This window comes from Phyllostomus discolor, chromosome 13 (genome assembly GCF_004126475.2).
Source record: "Phyllostomus discolor isolate MPI-MPIP mPhyDis1 chromosome 13, mPhyDis1.pri.v3, whole genome shotgun sequence".
Taxonomy (NCBI): domain Eukaryota; kingdom Metazoa; phylum Chordata; class Mammalia; order Chiroptera; family Phyllostomidae; genus Phyllostomus; species Phyllostomus discolor.
Genome location: NC_040915.2, coordinates 13911729 through 13936105, shown reverse-complemented (window position 1 = coordinate 13936105; position 24377 = coordinate 13911729). Strand labels below are relative to the sequence as shown.

At 44.5% G+C, this 24377-nt stretch overlaps 2 protein-coding genes across 13 annotated transcripts in view; both read right to left on the bottom strand.

The window, feature by feature from the left end:
• Window positions 1-24377, bottom strand: part of LOC114509216 (protocadherin gamma-C4) — a 140286-nt gene that overhangs the window by 72966 nt on the left and 42943 nt on the right. The window contains exon 1 of one of the 12 annotated variants that reach the window (XM_028527444.2): window positions 15185-18092. The exons of 8 other annotated variants lie outside the window; for them this stretch is intronic. In XM_028527444.2, the coding sequence (XP_028383245.1) occupies window positions 15185-17644 (2460 nt within the window). In that variant the 5' untranslated portion in view covers window positions 17645-18092. 3 more of the 12 variants (XM_028527438.2, XM_028527431.2, XM_028527437.2) reach the window with 3 other exon arrangements.
• LOC114509222 (protocadherin gamma-B4-like) lies at window positions 18318-24372 on the bottom strand. Its single transcript, XM_028527449.2, has one exon. The coding sequence runs from the start codon at window positions 22131-22133 to the stop codon at window positions 19719-19721; it is 2415 nt and encodes an 804-aa protein (XP_028383250.1). The 5' UTR covers window positions 22134-24372; the 3' UTR covers window positions 18318-19718.

The window sequence follows — 24377 nt, the reverse complement described above, 5'->3', positions numbered from 1 at the left end:
ACAGTCTTAAAACTTATTAAAATAATGAAGAAAGATACATAAATGCACGTACAAGATTGTGTGCAATAAATATTTCTTTCAAAGGAGCACGTGCTTTGTTATCCAACGAGTAACAATATCATTAAACTTTAAAAACATAGAAAGATATAGAAAATTTATTTTAAATCTTAGAGGATTTAAACTAATAGGTTATTATTTATTTATTTGGCAAGAAGCCAAGCCTCCATTTGCTAATTTGAACTTGATAAGATATCTCCAATTTAGTAACATTCTTTCTGAAACTTATGAATCAAGTAAATCTTGAAAAATATAACCAGCCAAAAGTGAACACTGAGACAACAAGATAGTAATTAGTTATGGATTTTCTAAAAATGGTTCTAGATCTAAAAATGAACTATGAGAAACCAGTAGAATATTACAAAAGACATGACAAAGAAACTCACCGGTGTGAGGGTTTCAGGATGTGAAGTCAAATCTTTTTCACCCTGAAGTGAAATTAAGGCCCCAGGAGAATCGCCACAAACTATGTCTTGAGTGGAATGCAAGGGCTCTCTACATTGTAGGAAATTAAACTCTGACTTTCCAGCTTGGGCAACGCACAGATTGTAGGAATAGGGCAACGTTCCCTCGCTGTAGTTGGGAGGGACCACAGGCCCAGACTTGGAGCAGGAACCAGGCTGAAAGCAGCCCCAAGCAAATGGGCTGGAGGAGCGTCGAAGATGCAGCGCAACCGCCAAAATCACCGCCAGGAGGAAGAGCACGGAGATCAAGGCCAAGGCCATCACCAGATAAAACTGCAGCTCAGCCTGGGGGTCAGATGGCATGGGGAGGTCGCTAAGATCCGGAAGTGCCTCTTGTAGGCTGTCAGCGAAGACAAGCAGCAGCGTGGCAGTGGCCGAGAGAGGCGGCTGTCCCCCGTCACGCACAGCGACCAGCAGGCGCTGGCGGGCCGAATCTCTGTCGCCCAAAGCACGCGCTGTGCGCACCTCGCCCGTGCGCAGCCCCAGGCTGAACAGTCCAGGCTCGCTGGCCTGCAGCACGTGGTAGGACAGCCAGGCATTGTGTCCCGAGTCGGCGTCCACCGCCACCACCTTGGTGACCAGGTAGCCGGGCTGAGCGGCGCGCGGCACTGTGTCGAAGAGCGCAGAGCTGTCGGGCCCCAGCGCTGGGTAAAGCACCCTTGGCGGGTTGTCGTTGCGGTCGGTCACCAACACGCGCAGGCTGACGTTGGTGCTGAGTGCGGGTGAGCCCTGGTCTCGAGCCTGCAGCGTCAGTTGGAAGGCGCGCAGCTGCTCGTGGTCGAAGGCGCGCTGCGCGAACACCACGCCACTCTGCGGGTTCACGGACACATAGGACGACAGCGCCTGTGGCTCCAGGTCGCTGGCCACGATGGAGTAGGAGACTTGGCCGTTGGGTCCCAGGTCGGGGTCGGAGGCGCTGACCTGTGCTATGGAGGCCCCAGGCGGGTTGTTTTCTGGCACGTGAACCAGGTAGGCGGACTGTTGGAAAACCGGGGCGTTGTCGTTAATGTCGGTGATGTGCAGAGTGATGGTGGTGCTGGAGGAGAGGGGCAGCTTTCCTCTGTCTGTGGCTGTGATGGTGACGTTGTATTCTGGAGTCCGCTCTCTGTCTAGAGCCCCATCCGTCACCAGCTTGTAGTAATTATTAGAAGAGGAATAAATCTTGAAAGGAACGAATCTTCCTATATTACATATGACTTCTCCATTTCCTCCATAATCGCGGTCCCTTGTCTTGAAGAGGGCCACAACCGTTCCTGGGAGGGAATTCTCCAAAATCTCATCAGAGAGAGAAGTGATGATTATCTCTGGGCTGTTGTCGTTTTCATCTAAGATTTCTATGATTACTTTGCACTGGGTAGAGAGACCACCTCCATCCTTTGCTTCCACTTCCATAGTATATCTTTCCATGTCCTCGAAATCCAGCGACTGGTTATTCTTAATCATGCCTGTTTTCTCATCCAATGAGAACATGTGCCTCGTACGCTGATCAGTGCTCCTGAAGTAGTAATTTATTTCGGCATTGACCCCCTCGTCCTGATCAGTGGCTGTCACCTGCAATATGGAGGACCCAGGGGGCAGACTTTCGCTTATACTGACTCTATATTCGTCTTTGCTGAACACTGGGGGGTTGTCATTGGTGTCCCTGACAAGAATTTCTACTCGCACTGTGGCACTTCGCGGCGGGTCCCCTCCGTCCAAGGCAGTCAATACCAAGCGGTGAGCCTGCTGCTCTTCCCGGTCTAGGGGTTTCTCCAAGGACAACTCTGGGTATTTGCCACCGTCGGAATTAACTCTAACCATTAATGAGAAATAAGGGTTAGGGTTTATCTGATAATCTTTAATGGAGTTCACGTTTATATCGGGGTCAATGGCAGGGTCAAGGGATATTCGTGCACCTGCAGATGCAGATTCAATAATTTCTAAATGTATTTCCTTTTTATCGAATTGAGGGGCATGGTCATTAATATCCTCGACATTCACAATGATATGGAAAATATTTAAGGGATTTTCCACCACGGCTTCCAACTGCAACTCACATCTTCTTCTCTCTTTGCAAATCTGCTCACGGTCTATTCGGTCCTTCACCAGTAAGTCCCCGCTCTCCGCGTCTACACTGAAAAGCAGCTTCTCCGCGCTAACTCGCAGCTTCCGAGCTGAGACATCCAGAACACTGAGCTCTAGATCCTTCGCGAGTTTCCCCACCACCGAGCCCTTGGCCAGCTCCTCGGGAATCGAGTAGCGGATCGGCTCGCAGAGCGCGCGGTGGAACAAAGGCAGCAGGAGGGGGAACAGTACCTGCAGCCGGCCGGCTCCGCGTCTCTGCGCGCAGCTCCCTCCCATCTTGCGCTCCAGTTGCCGCTGGGTCTCAGTCTTTCCAGTTGGAGAAAGTGCTCGCTATCGCACTGGAAGAGCGTTCAGCCCAGGACACGCGGAGCCCCTAGTCTTGGGGCTGGGATTCCGCTTGTGCTGGGCGAGTCTGCGCAGCCGGGAGCCCTAGAGTCAGCGGGTTTCCCTCTGTGTTGGAGGCTGCGCAGGAAATCCTAGGCTAGAGTCTGAGGAATCCTGGGCGCCAGCGCTTGCCCTGCACTGGCCGACAGCGGCGCCCAGAGTCTCCGTGTGGAACTGCAGTCTGACTTTTTAGTGTTGAATTCAATTTATATTCCACAATATATATTTCTCTCTTCAAAAATACATTTGTATAATAGCCCCGAACTTTATTTTCATAGGATACCTATATACTCATAAAATTCACTATAGAAGACTTCAAACTTATACAAAAGTAGGGATCATTATTACTGAATCTTTATATACCCAACACCCAAGAGCAAAAATGGTCAACACAAGACCATCTTGTTTAATATATATCACCCTCATTATTTTGAAGCAAATCCAACGTATTTTAATTAACTTTTCAAAAGATGAGATATTAAAGTTAGCAGGAATTTTATCTTTAAGCTATATAAGCTATGTTATATAATCTCTTACCAATGCAAAGTCCTACTTATATTAAGAAAACTACAATTTACCATTTTCCACTTGTGCCCAATTATCCATCCAGTGAGCCTTGTGATCTATTTTTACAGTCAGTGACATTTTTATAGTAGAGAATAGTAGTTACCTACCATGACATAAAAGCATTCATAAATACTTGTTATTAACCTTTTTCAAATTATACACACTTTTAATATTTATGAATGCTGAGTACTAAAGATTATCCCCCAGGGCAGAAACTTTAACTGAAAGATGTCTTTACTATATAGTTAAACATGTGACCATGAATGATGATTTACTTTTTCTGTAGTAGCTCAGGAATAGAAAGTATTTAAAATAATTATACTGTCTATATGTCATAATGGATTCACATATTAGCCCTTATACTCAGCATGTTTAGAATAGCATTTTGAGTCAGCTTCAAAGCTTATGAAAGTCTTCTAGATTATGAAATTATCCAGAGTATCATTTATTACTTGAAATGACAGTATATATAAAATCAAATTAAACAATACATAATTCTTTTCTTGATAGCTAAAAGCCAGTAAAGTATTCTTAGAACCTCCCTAGCAATTCCTGAGGATATTTTCCTAAATCATCTCCCATATATAGATTTATTTCAAGCCTCAAAGGTTGATGAATTGAGCCATAGATAACATAGTTGGAGAATGATTTTTATTTTCCTTGTTTTGTCCACTCAGAGCGTTCAGTCTCAGAAATACCTCTTGAGCAGGCATAAAGTATAGGAAATAAGAGTTTCAAGCTATCAATGATTTGACCTGCTAGTATTAGGAAATTAAACCTTGAGGGCATGGAAACAAGAGTGTTAAATTTTCACCATTAAAAGAATAAAACATGCTGTAATAAGGCTTGGAAATGGATGATGAAGCAGTAAACCTAGGCCATCAATTGTTTATCTGAGAATAATGCATTTGCCTTCTCATTGATTTACCCTTACAAAAAATAGTATACTCTGTAGTAATATTTTTCAAGTAAGAATTCCACAATGTGGCCATTGGAGATAACAATAAGTTTTAGGAAGGGAAAACCAGTCCTAAAATTAATAGTGACGCAGGGTAACTAATCAAGGAACCCCATCCAAAAAGCTCATGTTAATGCTAGCTCATGAGCAGCCCCCAAAGGTTTCATTGACCCAGTTAACTATTATGAGAAAATGAAAATTATGTCAGTGATGTAACTAATAAATGCCTTCTAGAGTTATCAGAACAAAAATTGGGCCCAGTGAAAACTTAAATGTTGAGAAATGTAAATATCAACATATCCTCCCTTGAGAGTGCAAACACTTGCAGATAAAACCAATTGTAATCAAAAGTAAAGAAAAAAATTGAACTCACTGGAACCAAAGGAGTGTCTTCTATAGGAAACCTGGAATCATCTGAAAGGCACAAAGGATCCTTTTTCTCACAGCTCTCCTGGCTGATGAGCGTGTCAGCATAGTTGGGCTGAGGGAAGATCAGGTGACTCTTCCGTGAGTCCGAAGTGAGGGAGACCTCATGGGAATAGGTCTGCAGGAACGCCCGCACCCCATCAACACCCACAAAGTGTGAGGCAGGCACACCTGCCAAACCCCCTCCAGAAGCCTGGAGCAGATGTGACATGTGCCAGCGCCTCAGCCTGAGCGCCAGCAGAATGATAACAAAAGCGAGAAAGACGCAAGAGACAGCAGCCACTGCCACCACCAGGTACAGTGTGAGGCTGGAGTCATCAGGGTTGGCAGAGGGCTCAAGACTGCTCAGATCAGCCAGGACTTCTGGGATGCTGTCAGCCATGGCCACAGTGAGTGTGACAGTTGCTGAGAGAGGAGGCTGTCCATGGTCCTGAACAGCCACCACCAGGCTCTGCTTGAGTGAGTCTCTGTCCTGCAGGGCCCGAGCAGTGCGCACCTCTCCTGTGTGCAGCCCCACCACAAAGAGCCCTGGCTCACTGGCCTTGAGCAGGCGGTAGGACAGCCAGGCATTCTGGCCTGAGTCTCTGTCCACTGCCACGACCTTGGTCACCAGGTAGCCAGGTTCTGCAGAGCGGGGTGCCAACTCCACCCCAGTGGAACCATCAGTGGGAAGTGAGGGGTACAGAATCTCTGGTGTGTTGTCATTCTGGTCCAGCACAAATAGACTCAGTGACACGTTGCTGCTGAGTGGCGGGTCCCCACTATCAGTGGCAATCACCTGCATCTGTAGATCCCGAAACTGCTCATAGTCGAAGGAGCGAAGTGCGTAAAGCACACCAGTGTCTGAGTTGATGGAGACATAGGAAGAGAGAGGTTCCCCTTGGATGGTGTCTTCAGCCAAGGAATAAATAACTCGGGCATTCTCATTGCTGTCAGGGTCATGGGCTGTCACAGAGAAGATGGAGGTGCCTCTAAGGTTGTTCTCAGGGAGATAGACTGAGTAGGAGGTTTGAGAGAAGGAAGGTGAATTGTCATTGATGTCGACCACATGCACAGTGATGTGAATTTCTGTGGACAGCGGTGGTGTTCCTCTGTCTGTTGCAGTCACTGTGATGTTGTATTCAGAGGTTTTTTCTCGATCAAGAAGTTGGGATGTCAACAATTTGTAGTAGTCTTCCATTGACTTTTCTAGCTGAAAAGGTAGGATCTCCTGGATGGAACAAACAACTTGACCATTCTTCCCAGAGTCTCGGTCATGAGCATTGAAAAGAACGATTACAGTTCCTTGAGGAGCATCCTCCCTGACTGGACTAAACAGAGACGTAACGATCATTTCTGGTCTATTGTCATTTACATCTTCCACCGAAATGAGCACTTTTGTCCATGCCTTCAACCCCCCACCATCTTCAGCTTGTATTTGCATTTCATAAAATGCACAATCCTCATAATCTAGAGTCTTTGCTGTTGATATTTCCCCAGTGTTTTCATTAAGCTGGAATAACGGGGATTGTTTTTCACTAATTTTCCAGAATTTATATGCCACTTCTCCATTGGCTCCCTCATCCAGGTCACTAGCTCTTATAGTAAGCAGTAGGGTGCCAGGGGGCACGTTCTCTGGGACTGTCACTCTGTAAATTGGTTGAGCAAACACTGGGGCATTGTCATTCACATCCAACACTGTCACTTTGATGTGCGCTGTGCTGGAGCGACGAGGTTCCCCTCCATCTGACGCAATGAGCACCAGGTGGTGAGCAGCCTCTTCCTCTCGGTCCAGGGCATGCTCTAGCACCAGCCCTGGGTTCATAGTCCCATCCTCCCCAGTTTGCACATCCAGGGAGAAGTGGTGATTGGGGCTGAGCTGGTAGCTCTGCAGGGAATTCAAGCCCACATCTGGGTCAATAGCCTCTGGGAGTGGATAGCGTGTGCCAGGCACAGTGATTTCATTAATTTTTATTTCCAGATTTTCGGCCTGGAATTTTGGAGCATTGTCGTTCACATCAGTGACTTCTATTTCTATTCCATAAAGTTGCGCTCTGTCTTCAACCAGGACTTTAAAGTTAAACACACATCGTGCGCTCTGAGCACAGAGCTCCTCCCTGTCTATTCTGCCCGCGGTGACCAAGACGCCACCTCGCGGGTTCAGAGCAAAAAGCTGCGTCCTACCTCTGGAGACGATGCGGACTCCGCGCTCCGCCAGCTCCCGGGGCTCCAGTCCTAAGTCCTTGGAGATGTTGCCCACAATATAGCCTTTTACTGTCTCTTCAGGCACGGAGTAGCGGATCTGGCTGGCCTGGATCTCCCACAATCTCCCCAGGAAAAGGCACAACAGGACCAGTCCTCTGTGGTTCGGGCTATTCGTTCGAGCCGCCATTGTTGCTTCACTCCGGATTTTTTCAGACTGCTTCCTGTGTACACTGACTCCTTCGGTTCTTTTTTCCTCCTGCAAATTGTGGTGATGTCTTTCCTCAGGAGAAACCCGGAGTGCTCGGATTAAGAGTCTTAGTTTTGTTGCAGTCCCAGAGTCGTTCTTAGGGATCCGCCAGGCTTTGTGTAGTTGCAAATTATAATATCCGGATGCAGCCGTTTGAGCTTTTCTTAGAGTTGGTGAACAGCGACGCTCAGAGTCCTAAGCCATTACTACACTCGCTGAGATACGCCATTCAGTATTTATCAGAGACGACTGAAAGACAACACTACTCTCTTCTAATTATGATTTTTAGATTTCTGTTTCTTATATTCATATTTCAAAAGAAATCATCTTTGTGGATATCTTAGTTGAAAATGAAGTGGAATGGAATTTCTATTAAGTATATTATTAAATTGATATTTTTCTTAATATCAAATTAACTTACTCCAGTTCTGGGTAAAAATTGGCTATTTTTAATTTTGGACATGCATGTATCTTACATAACTTATACTGAATGAATATATATGGATAGATTTTTCATTTTCAAGTTATTTTATAAGGTGAATTATTTCGATAGTAAAATTTCTCGAGTCAGGTTTTCTTAAAGTTTTATTTACAAAAATAATTTAAATTAGGCAATAGTGATAGACTTTCTCACCTAATATTGCAAAATTTAAAAAGCATTGGTTTTTAAATTTTACATATTTGCAATTGTAAAATTTATGCTACTTCATTTTTTAAAAGTGTTCTATATGAATACCCAATGCATTTGGAACATTCAGATGAACATACACTGAAAAGCAGGTTTTCATTTAATCCTTTCATCAAGAAATCACACAGTTTTAAAGTAGCCTTAAACTTCTTATTCTCAGAGTTACTGAAACTTATGTAATAATTTGGGGAAAAGAACACAAGACAGCCCTGGCTGGTGTAGCTCAGTGGACTGAGCACAGGCTGTGAACCAAAGTGTCACCGGTGTGATTCCCAGTCAGGGCACATGCCTGGGTTGTGGGCCAGGTCTCCAGTGGGGGCCATGTAAGAGGCAACCACACATTGATATTTCTCTCCCTCTCATTCTCCCTCCTTTCCCCTCTCTCTAAATATAAATAAATAAAAATAAAATCTTTTTAAAAATTAAAAAAAGAACACAAGACATAGACAAATTATTACCTCTAGCAAGTAAAAAAATAAGTGCCATTATAAGACATTTCTTTCAGCAGTTTGTAAAGACACCATTTACTAAGGCAGTTCCTAGGGGAAACCAAGCAAAAGACTGGTACTCATTGAATGGTAAATTTGTGTATGCATGAAATTGGAACCTTTTGCCTTTAAATGGAAAACTTAGCATTCTCCTTGCCTTCTACAGATACAATGATGATGAGAAAAGTTCTAGTCACTGATGTTTAAGGCTCTGAAATAATAAGACAGATCTAGTGCCTTTCCCCCTTTATCTTTTTTAAAAAATATATAGGTCTGGGATGAGAGTACGTGATAGAGGCAACAGCATTTGCTTTTCTTTTATCAAGTTTCTCCTTCTGATAACTATGAAGAGGAAAAGGAAAATTTTACATTCAAGAAAACTTGAAGGAATTTAGATACTGATTTGGATTTTTCTAGTGAGTTCATTGAGTATCATTCTCACACACACACACAACACATGCAGGTTATTTTTCTTACAATTTTAAAGCATTCAAAGACTCATAAATAGGTAGATATAAAGAATTAGACATGATGAATTAACATTAAAAAGGGGACAGAAACAGTACCAGTGAAATCAGTGAAGAAAAATACCTGGTAGTATTTTCTTTACTCAAGGATGGTTTAAATGATTGCCTACTTTAATGCTTAGTTATAATAAAACTTTTAACATGTTAAATAAGGAATGAGAAAACTAGTGAGTACATTTCAATGGCTCCGAAAAAGAAGTAAGAAATTAGTAAAAAATTGCCCTGGCTGGATGCTCAGCTGATTGGAGCCTCATCCATACATCAAAAGGTTGCAGGTTCCATCCCTGGTCAGTGCACACCACATACCTATCTTGCTTCCATCCACCCTCACCCTCAGCACATAGGAGAGAGGCAACCAATTGTGTTTCTCTCACATTGGTGTTTCTCTCTCTCTCTTCCCTCCCTCTCTCTCACTTTCTCTACAATCAAGAAACAAATCCTCAGGTGAGGATTAAAAAAATTTTGGTACAATACTTTTGCTGTGAAAGAAGAGCACACTCTCACTATTTTGTAAATCCAAACTTTGGTAAGGTAACTCTATTTTGCTGAACATAACTTCCTTCAATTCACCACTTCCCTCAAAGCATGGAAGTACAGCTTTCTGTCAGGCTAAGACAACTCACTAGAATTGGGTGTATGTTTTCATATAAATGTGAACAATTGGGTAGATGATGAAAAGGACTAGACACTTAAACAAAACTCACCGTTAGTGTTTCAGGATGGGAAGTCGACTCATTGGAATTACAAAGTGGAAATAAGGCCCCAGATGAATCACCACAAAGTATATCTTGTCCTGAGCTCAACTGTTCCTTACATTTTAGAAAATTAAACTCTGTCTTTCCAGCTTGGGCAACGCACAGATTGTAGGAATAAGGTAAAGTCCCTTCACTGTAGATGGGAGGAACAACAGGTCCAGTCTTAGTACAGATACCCGGCTCAAAGCAACTCCAGGTGGTGGGGCTAGAGGAGCGTCGAAGGCGCAGGGCAACCGCCAGAATCACCGCCAAGAGGAAGAGCACGGAGATCAAGGCCAAGGCCACCACCAGGTAAAACTGCAGCTCAGCCTGGGGGTCAGAGGGTGTGAGGCGGTCACTGAGGTCTGGCAGTACCTCTTGAGGACTGTCGGCGAAGACCAGGAGCAGCGTGGCAGTGGCCGAGAGAGGCGGCTGTCCCCCATCGCGCACAGCGACCAGCAGGCGCTGACGGACAGCGTCCCTTTCACCCAAAGCACGCGCTGTGCGCACCTCCCCCGTGCGCAGCCCCAGGCTGAACAGTCCAGGCTCGCTGGCCTGCAGCACGTGGTAGGACAGCCAGGCATTGTGTCCCGAGTCTGCGTCCACCGCCACCACCTTGGTGACCAGGTAGCCGGGCTGAGCGGCGCGCGGCACTGTGTCGAAGAGCGCAGAGCCGTCGGGCCCCAGCACGGGGTAAAGCACCCTTGGCGGGTTGTCGTTGCGGTCGGTCACCAACACGCGCAGGCTGACGTTGGCGCTGAGCGCTGGCGAGCCCTGGTCGCGAGCCTGCAGCGTCAGCTGGAAGGCGCGGAGCTGCTCGTGGTCGAAGGCGCGCTGCGCGAACACCACGCCACTCTGCGCGTTCACGGACACGTAGGACGACAGCGCCTGTGGCTCCAGGTCGCTGGCCACGATGGAGTAGGAGACTTGGCCATTGGGTCCCAGGTCGGGGTCGGAGGCGCTGACCTGAGCAATGGAGGCCCCAGGCGGGTTGTTTTCTGGCACGTGAACCAGGTAGGCAGACTGTTGGAAAACCGGGGCGTTGTCATTGACATCTCCAATGTGTACTGTGATGGTGGTGCTGGAGGAGAGGGGCGGCTTGCCCTTGTCGGTGGCTGTGATGGTGACGTTGTATTCAGGGATCTGCTCCCGGTCGAGGGCTCTGGCTGTTACCAATTTATATGAACTTTTGGACAAAGAGATTATCTGAAAAGGGACTTCATCCTCTAATCTACAATTAACCTCCCCATTTTCCCCAGAATCTTGGTCATGTATTTTGATCAATGCAATTAACATTCCCGGCACTGCATTTTCCAAAATCATTTCTACCAGAGAATGGAATGTAATTTCTGGAATGTTGTCATTTTCATCTTGAATGTTAATTTCAACTGTACATTGTGCAGCCAATCCTCCACCATCCCTTCCTTCCACTACTATAGAATATTCTTTGATTTCTTCAAAATCCAGTGTCCTCAAAGTGGTAATTTCCCCACTCTTTGAATTCAGATGGAAAACTTGCCCACTCCTGTAGAAGGAATAAGTTATTTCTGAGTTGGCACCCTCGTCCAGGTCCGTAGCTGACACTTGCAGCACAGAGGTGCCTGGGGGCACGTTTTCTGGTAGACTGACTCTGTATATGTCCTGGTTGAATACAGGGGGGTTATCATTGGCATCAGTGACCTGGATCCTGAGCTCTGTAGTGCCGCTTAGGGGTGGATCTCCGCCGTCCAAAGCAGTAAGAACTAAACGATGATAACTCTGTTGTTCCCGGTCTAAGGGTTTCTCCAATTTCAGTTCTGGGTATTTACTACCATCTTTTTTCTCCTTATTTATCAATGAGAAACTAGGGCTGAGAGACAGTTTATAATTCTGCAAAGAGTTTAGGCCAATGTCTACATCTTCTGCTACTTCTAATATAAATCTCGTGCCTGGCAGTGTGGACTCACTAATTTGCAACTCAAAGGAACTTTGCGGGAATTTGGGGGTGTGGTCATTAACATCTTCGATCTCCACGCTCACGTGGTAAAAGTTCAACGGATTTTCAGCAACCGCCTCAAATTCCAGAGCACAAACTGGCCTCTTCCCGCACATCTGCTCCCGGTCCAGCCTGCTGCTCACAAGTAACTCCCCGCGCTCTGCGCTCACAGTGAAGTAAGGCTTCTCAGAACCGACGCGCAGTTTTCGAGTCGGTAACTCGCGGACACTGAGTCCCAGGTCCTTGGCGAGGTTCCCCACCACCGAGCCCTCGGGCATTTCCTCGGAAATCGTGTAGCGGATCGGCTCCGACAGCGCCGGGCACAACAAAGACAGCAGCAGCAAGGGAAAGAGCACCGGCCGCCGCTCAGCCCAGCCCCTGAGCCCAGCGCCGCTCCCCATCCCTCTGGCTCCCCTCGGCTTGCTCACCGGCCCGAAGACGCCGATGACCAGTAATCTCCGGGTTGCAGATGTCCGGAGCTCCGAACAGGCTTTACCTCCTGCGTGGGGGGTCAGGGTTCTTCTTTTCCAGAGGAGGAAGCGGTGGAAAGGCAGGCTCTAGCGAGTCTGAGAGGAGGAAAGTGAGCTGCGGCTGCGCGAGGCGGTCGCCCTCCAAGCTCTGCACTCGGGCCAACAGCGGCGCCCGGAGCCCGCGGTAGGAAACTGCAGCCTCTGCCCCTTCAGTCTAAGCAGTTACAGGCGTTTCGAATACAATCGTGTGCTTGACTGAACAAGCCCTGTTTTTCATTATTATATTTATATCTCACATTATAAGGTCTTCTCTCAGGTATCTTTACTGTAGTTTTCAAATTATTAGACATATCATGTTGAGTTTTTATACAAACCTACATATATAGTGTGGAGCAAAAGTAGGCTTACAGTTGTTTCTATGGAAAATATACAATACTTAATAAATAGTAATACAAGAACAAACTTTTGCTCACAATTGTATACCTACTTTTCCTCACCTTGTATTGGTGCATTCATTTCACCATTCTACAAACCTACAGTGCACTCTCTATTTTTTTTAGAGAGAGGAGAAGGGAAGGAGAAAGAAGGAGAGAAACATCAACGTGTGGTTGCTTCTCACGCGCCCCCATTGGGGCCATGGCCTGCAACCCAGGCATGTGCCCTGACTGGGAATCGAACCAGCGATCCTTTGGTCTGCAGCCCGTGCTCAATCCACTGAGCTACACAAGCCAGGCCCCCCCAGCCAGGCCCCTATATTGAACTCTTGCCTTGCACTAAGTTCTGCCCTTATTCATGGCAATATAACAATGGGTAAGACACAGGTATTGCCCTCAGAGTTTAGCATCTTCTGATTTCACAAATTCATATCTTTATTAGCTATGACATGTTAAATAAATTCCGACGTTCTTTTACTGATTCCTATGTTTTGCCCCAACATTTCTGCATAATTAATGATATTTCATATCACATTGATGTTAACATAACATCAATACTGTTAAAATTACTGGTAAAGTTGTGTGATTTTGTGCCAATCCTCAAACATCTCCTCCTTTTGTTAATATCAGTACTCTCTTTATTAAAATAATTTCTTTTTACTCTTCTGACTCCTCAGGAAGTATTTGTTCAGTAAAAACCATCCTTATGATATAGCCAAGGCATGATTCACTCTACCCTCTTCTTCATATCTCAAAATTACTTGTCTTATGTCATACCTAACGTGTAAGTTCACTCTTAAAAGTTACTGGGGAAGTGTTTATCCATTCTTCAATATAAAGTCACAAAGGGATATTCCAATAGGCTGCATTACTTTCTTATTTATGTACCTATGTTATACTGAAGGAATGACTTTGGAATTGGAGGAATTGAGCTCATGATAAGTATATTTAAATAAATGTACTGAATATAGAGATATTTTGTTCTAATTACTTTGCTTTTATTTTACTTTTATAATTTTATTTTTTAAAATTAGTGATTGTTTTGACTAAGGATAAGAATTTTATTTTTTATCAAGGCAACTTTCCACATATTTTTAAAATTGCAGAGTATCAATAATATAGCTGTCACCTTAAATGACTGTGCACCCGAACATTACAGAAAATAGAAAGTTACAGAAACATTACAGAAAATTAGAAACTCCCACCAACTGTATATGCAAAATAGGAGGGAACACTGCACCATCCTTGGGAAATGCCTTTTTCATTACTAACAAATGAATTATTTCCTGCTTTCACCTGATGGTGAAAATCAGGGATTGGCATTCATTAGAATGCTATAACAAGGGCCTTGGATGGTGCAGGCCAGTGGACTGAGTGCTGGCCTGTGAACCACAGGGTTGAGGGTTCAGTCCTGTCAGGGCACATGCTGGGTTGCAGGCCAGGGCCCCAGTTGGGGTCATGTGAGAGGCAACCACACATTGATGTTTCTCTCCCTCTCTTTCTCTCTCCCTTCCCCTCTCTCTAAAGATAAATAAAATCTTTTAAAATGCTATAATAAGGAATACAGAAGACATATACAGAGTTCAGACAGAATCACATTTAATTGAATTGATTAGCTTGTTTAGAATTTGTGTACATGCAATTTCTGTTCTTCGATCTCACATTCTCAAACTCTCTTACCACAGAACACAGCACATTTCACGTGGCTGCACCATCAAAACAACTCATTGGAATTCTACTGAAACATGGTCTTCTGTATTTTACAAAAGTCTCTTTCAACAGTTTAAAATATATTTTACTTCAAATCCGATTTTGTTGGTTTGTTTTTGGGGAAAGAGCAATGGCTCTTTCAGACTTTAGATTCCATGTCTCTATTTGTATGAGGCTGGGTGACCACTGACACACAAACTCAATGTTTAGAGACCAGTCAAACATACCACCAGGATCCACCATTGAAAATATGTTTACATTTGGGAATATAAGAAGCATTAAAGTTTTGAAGGGTACTAATGCATACACAGGGTTCAGAAAAGCAGTTTAAAATGAAGAAATCTTTCAGAGCTTAGTTTTAGGTTCAAACCTTGAACACAATGCTAAAAATTCTGATGTACTTTATTTCTATTAAACTTATCCAAGGATTTAGGAATCTCAATAATTTCCCCTCAGCTCTAATTTAGGAACATACATATTCCTATATATAAAACAAACTTACCTTCTGTGGTTGGGCAACTGCTTCTTAAGTGAAGGAATGATAAGTCATAATTACAGTAAAATATGGAAGCCTTTAAAAGGTTGGGAGTTCACATTTAAACAGTTGTGTCCAATCTTTTGGGAAGCAAATTAAGCAAACTATGACAGTTAGAGCTCAATTTTATAATACCACTACTAAAATAACCCCTAAAATTTTGTGGTATAACTTAAAATATTTTAAACTTTCTTCGAAATATGTGTTTCAAAACACATAAATTTATTTTTTAAAATTCATCAGAAATAAATGTAAAGAAAAACTGAACTCACCTGTACAGAAGCAGCCTCATCCTTACCTTCATGAAAATCTATGGATGTTAATAAAGAATTATTTTTCTCACAGCTCTCTTGGCTTATGAGTGTGTCGGCATAATTGGGCTGTGGGAATATCAGATGACTCTTCCCTGAGTCTGCAGTGAGAGAGACCTCATGCGAATAGGTCTGCAGGAACGCCTGTACTCCTTCCACACCCACAAAGCTTGAGGCTGGCAGGCCCACTAGCCCTCTGCCTGAAGGCTGAAGGAGACTAGACTTGTGCCATCTCCATAGTCTGAGCACCAGCAGCACAACCACAAATGCAAGGAAGACACAGGAGACAATGGCCACGGCCACTACCAGGTACAATGTGAGGTCTGAATCATCAGAGTTGGTGGGGTTCTTGATGTTGCCCAGGTCAGCTAAGACATCTGGGATGCTGTCTGCCACGGCTACAGTGAGTGTGACAGTGGCTGAGAGAGGAGGCTGGCCATGGTCCTGGACTGCTATCACCAGGCTCTGCTTGAGTGCATCTCTGTCCAGCAGGGCACGCGCAGTGCGTACCTCACCTGTGTGCAGCCCCACCACAAACAGCCCTGGCTCACTGGCCTTGAGCAGACGGTAGGACAGCCAGGCATTCTGGCCTGAGTCTCTGTCCACAGCCACCACCTTGGTCACCAGGTAGCCAGGTTCTGCAGAGCGGGGTGCCAGCTCCACACCCGTGGAACCATCGGTGGGGATCGAGGGATACAGAATTTCAGGCATGTTGTCATTCTGGTCCAGAATGAACAGACTCAGTGACACATTGGTACTGAGTGGAGGGTCTCCATGGTCCCTGGCAATCACCAGTAGCTGTAAGTCTCTGATCTGCTCATAGTCGAAGGAACACAGTGCATACAGCACACCAGTGTCAGAGTTGATGGAGACGCAAGAGGAGAGAGGAGCCCCCATGGTAGTGTCCTCCATCAGGGCATAAGTGACCTGAGCATTGTGGTCACTGTCAGGATCGTGGGCAGTCACAGAGAAGATGGAAGCTCCTCTAGGGTTGTTCTCCAGGATATAGGCTGAGTAAGAGGCATGAGAGAAAGTGGGTGGATTGTCATTGGTGTCTGCCACTTGCAAAATGATATGAGTTTCAGTAGATAAAGGTGGGGTTCCTAGGTCTGAGGCCATCACTGTGATATTGTACATGGAGATCTTTTCTCGGTCCAAATATTTCCATGTCACTAATTTATAATAGTTATCTATTGACTTTTCTAATTGAAAAGGCAAATTGTCATGTATGTAACAGACAACTTGACCATTCTTCCCAGAGTCTCGGTCATGCACATTTAAGAAGGCAATTACTGTTCCAGGAAGAGTATTTTCCAAGACTGGGCTAAACAAAGATGTAACAGTCACTTCAGGTCTATTGTCATTTATGTCTTCCACTGAAATGAGCACTTTGGTCTTCCCCATAAGAGCCCCCACATCTTCAGCTTGTATTTCCATTTCATAAAACACACATTCTTCATAATCTAGACTCTTTGCTGTTGATATTTCTCCAGTGTTTTCATTAAGCTGGAATAACGGGGATTGTTTTTCACTAATTTTCCAGAATTTATATGCCACTTCTCCATTGGCTCCCTCATCCAGGTCACTAGCTCTTACAGTAAGCAGTAGGGTGCCAGGGGGCACGTTCTCTGGGACTGTCACTCTGTAAATTGGTTGAGCAAACACTGGGGCATTGTCATTCACATCCAACACTGTCACTTTGATGTGCGCTGTGCTGGAGCGACGAGGTTCCCCTCCATCTGAGGCGATGAGCACCAAGTTGTGAGCAGCCTCTTTCTCACGGTCCAGGGCATGCTCTAGCACCAACTCAGGGTTTATAGTCCCATCCTCCCCAGTTCGCATGTCCAGGGAGAAGTGGTGATTGGGGCTGAGCTGGTAGCTCTGCAGGGAATTCAAGCCCACATCTGGGTCAACAGCCTCTGGGAGTGGATAGTGTGTGCCAGGCACAGCGATTTCGTTAATTTTTATTTCCAGATTTTCAGCCTGGAATTTCGGGTTATTATCATTGATATCAGTGATTTCTATTTCTATCCCAAAAAGTTTTCCTCTATCCTCAACCAGGATGTTGATATTTACTAGGCACCTAGTGCTCTGAGCACAGAGCTCCTCCCGGTCTATCCTGCCCGCGGTGACCAAGCTGCCACCTCGCTGGTTTAGAGCAAAAAGCTGCGTCCTACCTCTGGAGACGATGCGGACTCCGTGCTTTGCCAGTTCTTGTGACTCCAGCCCCAGGTCCTTGGAGATGTTTCCCACGAAGGATCCTTTGTCGCTCTCTTCTGGCATGGAATAGTGAATTTGTCCCCTCCCCATCTCCCACAGCGTGCCCAGGAGCGCACACAGCAAGACAAGCTCACCCCGTCCTCTGTAATTGTTTGGAGCGGCCATTGCTCTTTCATTATGGAATCCACTCAGAATCTTCATTGAGCAGATGTGTCTTGTTTACCTTTATGCTGCAGCTACGCAGACCACCCAATGGAAGGCTGGAATGTCCCAGATTAGGATGGAGTTCGGAGTTCGCTGCAGCCCTGCAGTTGATTTGTGGGATCTGCAGGGTTTTGTGAGGTGGGAACCCTGAATATCCGGATGGCATTTGGTTACATTTATCTCCAAGCTAGGTGAACAGCGGCGCTTAGAGCCCTAAACAGTTACTGCACTGACTTAAAATTGTAATACTTTTTGCTAGATTACGGAGAAAAAAAAAATACAACTCCCTTTTTACAGTTTGTTTTGTATTTATGTGATTTGCCCCTGAGTTCATACTTTAAAAGTAAGTGCCAAGAAGTATGGGATGGATGAAGTAGAGTTAAAGTTTTACAAAGTATTATAAAATAATTAGATATATGGGTTAGCATTATATTAAATTACTCACACTTCTGGAAGACATTTACTCTTTTAAAAACATATTATCAAATTTTATTTATTATGCTCTAAGCTTTATTGTAAATGTCTTCATATAAGTAAAAACTCCAGTTTTCACTGGCAGGTAATTCACTCTTAGACTAAAATAGATGAATTAAAGATGATTGATTCAAAAGTTGTTTTATTTGGTTTGAACTAATTAATCATTATAGTAAGATATCTGTAGGTTTTTTTGCTTTTTAATTTTCATTTAAAATGTCACATTGGTAATATTTCAAATTAATATTATAAAATCTCAACAGGTTAAGTTATTGTACTTTCTAGTTTTATCAGAGATTATATGGTTTTCCTGTTTTATTATTTATACTTTTTCTATTTCAGGACACTTGAAAGGTACAAATGAATTTAAAACGAAGTCTCCAATCCATTCTTCCACCAGTGAGAGACTTAATTAAATTCTTAAGGGAGACATATGTCTAAAGTTACTTGTACCTTTATGGGTACTTTGATCAAAAGAACTAGAAAAAATGAGGAACACATAATTATCACCAAGGAGTCAGAAAGTGCCAAACATAGAAACAACTATAAAGGACACATGGACAAAACCAAGGGGGGGTGTGGACTCAGGGGAGGGAGGTGGGGATGGCTGGGGTGGGGGGAAGGGGCCGGGAAAAGGCAGAAAACTGTACTTGAACAACAATAAAATAAAGTAAATTTAAAGAGTGCTGATACAAACAAATGTGTCTTCAGAAGTATGTAAAGGGGAAGCTAAGGGAAATCTAGCAAAAGGCTGAAAAGATGTATGACCATGTGTATATACTTGTTTACACATCAGATTAGCCATTTTGTGTAGAATTTGAGGGATTCAACTCTTTTTCTCCTAGAGATAATATAATAACTAGAAGACATCTAGCTATATTTAAGTTGCAAAAAAAACCCACAGTTCAAAACACTTTTTTGTTTGACGAAAGAGTCTACAGAATGAGCTTCAATACAAATTAAGCTACAAAAACCTATGCTGCAAGTAGGGAGAACATGCTTTTGTCTTCTGGTGAGCACAATGGACCTACTGCTAAACCAAAGGATTTTACACACACAATACATTGCATAGAGTTACAATGGGCTCATCTACATAAAAATCCAGGGTAAGATACAGTGTTCTAGGTGCTTTGGAAATAAAAGGGAAGTAAATACGTGAGAAAACATCAGATTAGTATGGAAACCACAAGTTAAATCAGTTAAGAAAATAGAGAATTTTAGCTTACTTTTGCTCTAAAGACTTATTTAAATGACTGCCTACTTTTACATTTACAATATGTCCAAGCTAAGAAAAAACACCTACTAAGTGACAGGAAGGAACATTTAGGAAAAAATCTCATAAGCTTTTATGAGAGATCCTATCCCATTGCCCAATATTTTCCTTTGTAGACAAAATCACACCCTTGCTGCTTCCTTTCTGAGCCTGATAAGACATCCCTGAAAGACACATTATTGCTCTGATTTCAATATCCCTTGAACAATGATATGACAGCTTTTTGACTTGCTACAGTTTTCTTAACACAACTTTTAGATTTGAAAATTGCATGTTTCCCTGTGAGTATGGAGAACTGGGTAGGCCATAAGGAGCAAGTTATGCTTAAAGGAAACTCACCTGATGGGAAGTCGACTCATTGGAATTACAAAGTGGAAATAAGGCCCCAGATGAATCACCACAAAGTATATCTTGTCCTGAGCTCAACTGTTCCTTACATTTTAGAAAATTAAACTCTGTCTTTCCAGCTTGGGCAACGCACAGATTGTAGGAATAGGGCAATGTTCCCTGGCTGTAGTTGGGAGGGACCACAGGTCCAGTCTTAGTACAGAGACCCGGCTCAAAGCAACTCCAGGTGGTGTGGCTGGAGGAGCGTCGAAGGCGCAGGGCTACCGCCAGAATCACCGCCAAGAGGAAGAGCACGGAGATCAAGGCCAAGGCCACCACCAGATAAAACTGCAGCTCAGCCTGGGGGTCAGAGGGTGTGAGGCGGTCACTGAGGTCTGGCAGTACCTCTTGAGGACTGTCGGCGAAGACCAGGAGCAGCGTGGCAGTGGCCGAGAGGGGCGGCTGTCCCCCATCGCGCACAGCGACCAGCAGGCGCTGACGGACAGCGTCCCTTTCACCCAAAGCACGCGCTGTGCGCACCTCCCCCGTGCGCAGCCCCAAGCTGAACAGTCCAGGCTCGCTGGCCTGCAGCACGTGGTAGGATAGCCAGGCATTGTGTCCCGAGTCGGCGTCCACCGCCACCACCTTGGTGACCAGGTAGCCGGGCTGCGCGGCGCGCGGCACTGTGTCGAAGAGCGCAGAGCTGTCGGGCCCCAGCGCAGGGTAAAGCACCCTTGGCGGGTTGTCGTTGCGGTCGGTCACCAACACGCGCAGGCTGATGTTGGCGCTGAGCACCGGCGAGCCCTGGTCGCGAGCCTGCAGCGTCAGTTGGAAGGCGCGCAGCTGTTCGTGGTCGAAGGCGCGCTGCGCGAACACCACACCGCTCTGCGGGTTCACGGACACGTAGGACGACAGCGCCTGTGGCTCCAGGTCACTGGCCACGATGGAGTAGGAGACTTGGCCGTTGGGTCCCAGGTCGGGATCGGAGGCGCTGACCTGAGCAATGGAGGCCCCAGGCGGGTTGTTTTCTGGCACGTGAACCAGGTAGGCGGACTGTTGGAAAACCGGGGCGTTGTCATTGACATCTCCAATGTGTACTGTGATGGTGGTGCTGGAGGAGAGGGGTGGCTTGCCCTTGTCGGTGGCTGTTATGGTAACATTGTATTCAGGGATCTGCTCCCGGTCTAGAACTTGATCTGTTACTAATTTATAAGTGTTTCTTGAAGAAGTTAGCAATTTAAACGGAACATCACCTTCTAATTTACAAGTTACTTCTCCATTATCTCCAGAATCCTTGTCACGGATTTTAAGTAAAGCAATATATGTTCCGAGCCTGGTGTCCTCCATGATAAGATCTGGTAGAGACTGGAATAACACTTCTGGGATATTATCATTTACGTCTAGGACTTCTATCTCCACGGTACATTGGGCAATCATTCCACCACCATCCCTAGCTTCCAAAACTATCGAATACTCTTTGACTTCCTCAAAATCTAACATATGTCGAGTAATAATTTCCCCAGTAGTAGAATTCAGGTCAAACTGGGTAATCTGGCCTGCTTCAGTGAAAGAGAAGGTGATCTCAGCATTGACACCCTCGTCCTGGTCAGTGGCCATCACTCGAATCACAGTGGTGCCTGGGAACACGTTTTCCAGTAGGCTCACCCTGTAGACCTCTTGGCTGAACACTGGAGGGTTATCATTGGCATCAGTCACTAGGACTTGTATCTGTGCAGTGCTGCTTAGGGGTGGATGCCCGCAGTCCAGGGCAGTCAAGGTCAAGTGGTAGGACTTCTGCTCCTCCCGGTCTAAAGGCATCTTCAGTACTAGCTCAGGGTATTTACTACCATCTAATTTTTCCTTATTCACGAGTAAGAAATGATCACTGGGACTTAGCTGGTAATTCTGTAGTGAGTTGGTACCAATATCTGCATCTTGGGCAGATCCTAAGATAAATCGTGCCTCAGGCTTTGTGGACTCACTAATTTGCAACTCAAAGGAACTTTGCGGGAATTTGGGGGTGTGGTCATTAACATCTTCGATCTCCACGCTCACGTGGTAAAAGTTCAACGGATTTTCAGCAACCACCTCAAATTCCAGAGCACAAACTGGCTTCTTCCCGCACATCTGCTCCCGGTCCAGCCTGCTGCTCACAAGTAACTCCCCGCGCTCTGCGCTCACAATGAAGTAAGGCTTCTCAGAACCGACGCGCAGTTTTCGAGTCGGTAACTCGCGGACACTGAGTCCCAGGTCCTTGGCGAGGTTCCCCACCACCGAGCCCTCGGGCATTTCCTCGGGAATCGTGTAGCGGATCGGCTCCGACAGCGCCGGGCACAACAAAGACAGCAGCAGCAAGGGAAAGAGCACCGGCCGCCGCTCAGCCCAGCCCCTGAGCCCAGCGCCGCTCCCCATCCCTCTGGCTCCCCTCGGCTTGCTCACCGGCCCGAAGACGCCGATGACCAGTAATCTCCGGGTTGCAGATGTCCGGAGCTCCGAACAGGCTTTACCTCCTGCGTGGGGGGTCAGGGTTCTTCTTTTCCAGAGGAGGAAGCGGTGGAAAGGCAGGCTCTAGCGAGTCTGAGAGGAGGAAAGTGAGCTGCGGCTGCGCGAGGCGGTCGCCCTCCAAGCTCTGCACTCGGGCCAACAGCGGCGCCCGGAGCCCGCGGTAGGAAACTGCAGCCTCTGCCCCTTCAGTCTAAGCAGTTACAGGCGTTTCGAATACAATCGTGTGCTTGACTGGAACATTTTTTATGTCTATATATTTAATAATACTTAGTTTGCACCACCAGAAACTTCATTATCCCAGGTTTTAGGGAAATCACATATATTCGGCACATAAATTGTCAACATAATTATTCCGCACTAGTAATAGAAAGATGAGTGTAACACAGACTTGGTCTGAACGATCTTATGGTACAGTAATTTTGAATTCTTATTAATTAGAAACACACTGACTAAAGTTTTATGCTTCTTTCCTTGTTTTCCTTTACTTTTTGGGTACCTCAATGATGATTCATTTCAACTTTTTCAGAGAATATCAGTAATGCTGACACTGTCTTAAAAAGGGCACAATGGATATTTACCATCCAATACCTTTCTTCTTCCTCACTCAAAGAAATAATATAACCAGGAAAGAGTTAGCCTTTTCTTTTCCTTCCCATTGCACGATATTTTCCTAGTTACCAAATGTAACATCAGTCCTCAAAGTTACCAGGAGAATATTTTGCCTTGCAACACAAAGTCACTGTGGCCTATGCACTGAGGCATGGTTCCCATTCCTGTTCTTATATAACCTCCTCTGATGACTTGGAATGAAGAAAATAGTTCCTAGGAAGTTTATTTCCAGTAGCTCACTGAATTTAGTGACTCTTTCTTCTGATTGTTTAAAAATGTTTTTGAAGCATCTAATAAGTTGGATAGGGAAATACTCTTTTTCAAAAAAGTTGGAACAACTGTAATAGCATAATCAACAAAATATACTTTAAAAGTACTCAATAACTACATTTCTGCCTCACAAAGTGTCAGTAACATTGTCTGCTCCCCCCTAGTGATGGTATATCTGAATACAGTAGAATATATGAAGTATACTCACACAATTGCATATTTTATTTACATGTAAAATACCAGAAAATACAACACTATACTAGAAAAATGTTGAAATTAACACTCAAAAGGTCCCAGCAAACAAGATGCTAACCAACTGGTATGATGAGCTATACTGAAATATTATACTTAGAATATGGAAGTAGTCATTAGTTCCAGATTAGGTTAGTCCCTGACTGGGGTTGAATTTCTCAGCACACCAAATGAGTAAATTCCAACTACTGGCCTAGGACTTGAGCATGTGAGATATTTGCTTCATAAAGCCAGGAACCCCAATATCCTACTTGGAGAGCCACACTTCACATGACTGCACCGCTAAAACCATACATAGACATTTTGTGGTAAACATGTAACTGCCTATTTCACAAATGCCACTTATAATAGTTGTAAAGACATTTCATTTCCTGTCATATTTTATTGGTTTTGAACAATGGCCTGCAGTGTTGCATTAGACTCCATATTGGTCATTGATATAGATCTTAGTGAAGTTTGACACACGTTTTTTTGGTCAGACATTTACCGATCTTCCACCAGCACCCAACTTTAATAAATAATTATGCTTTAAATAGGTCAGAAATGAAGTGAGATATTTCGAGGTCATCAAGTTGAGGAACATGGAGGCAGAATCCAGACAGAAAAAAACTTCTGACAACCAGCAACAGCCTTTTATAGATCTGATCTACAGAGAATTCTGAGAAGAAGTCTTTTGCTAACTTAGTACAATGAGAAAGACAGAATTCATTCTCATTTATAAACTACATGAATTAAGAACATTAAGAGGAAAATAGGTGGAAGGTATAAAAATGTGGTAGTCCACTTATTCACAATCTTGTCCATAGGCATTCACTATGGAAATGACACCAAATCCTACATTTATAAGTGTTCCATGTTAAAGTATCACTACTGAAATAAACCATTTAACATGCTTTTGTTTTTAAAGTTTTTTTTTCATGCTATCTTCAAAACACTGGCTTCAAAACGCTGTCACAAACAATGGAGACATTTACACAAAATATCATTTTTCGAGGATATCAAGTTGAATGAATGAACTCA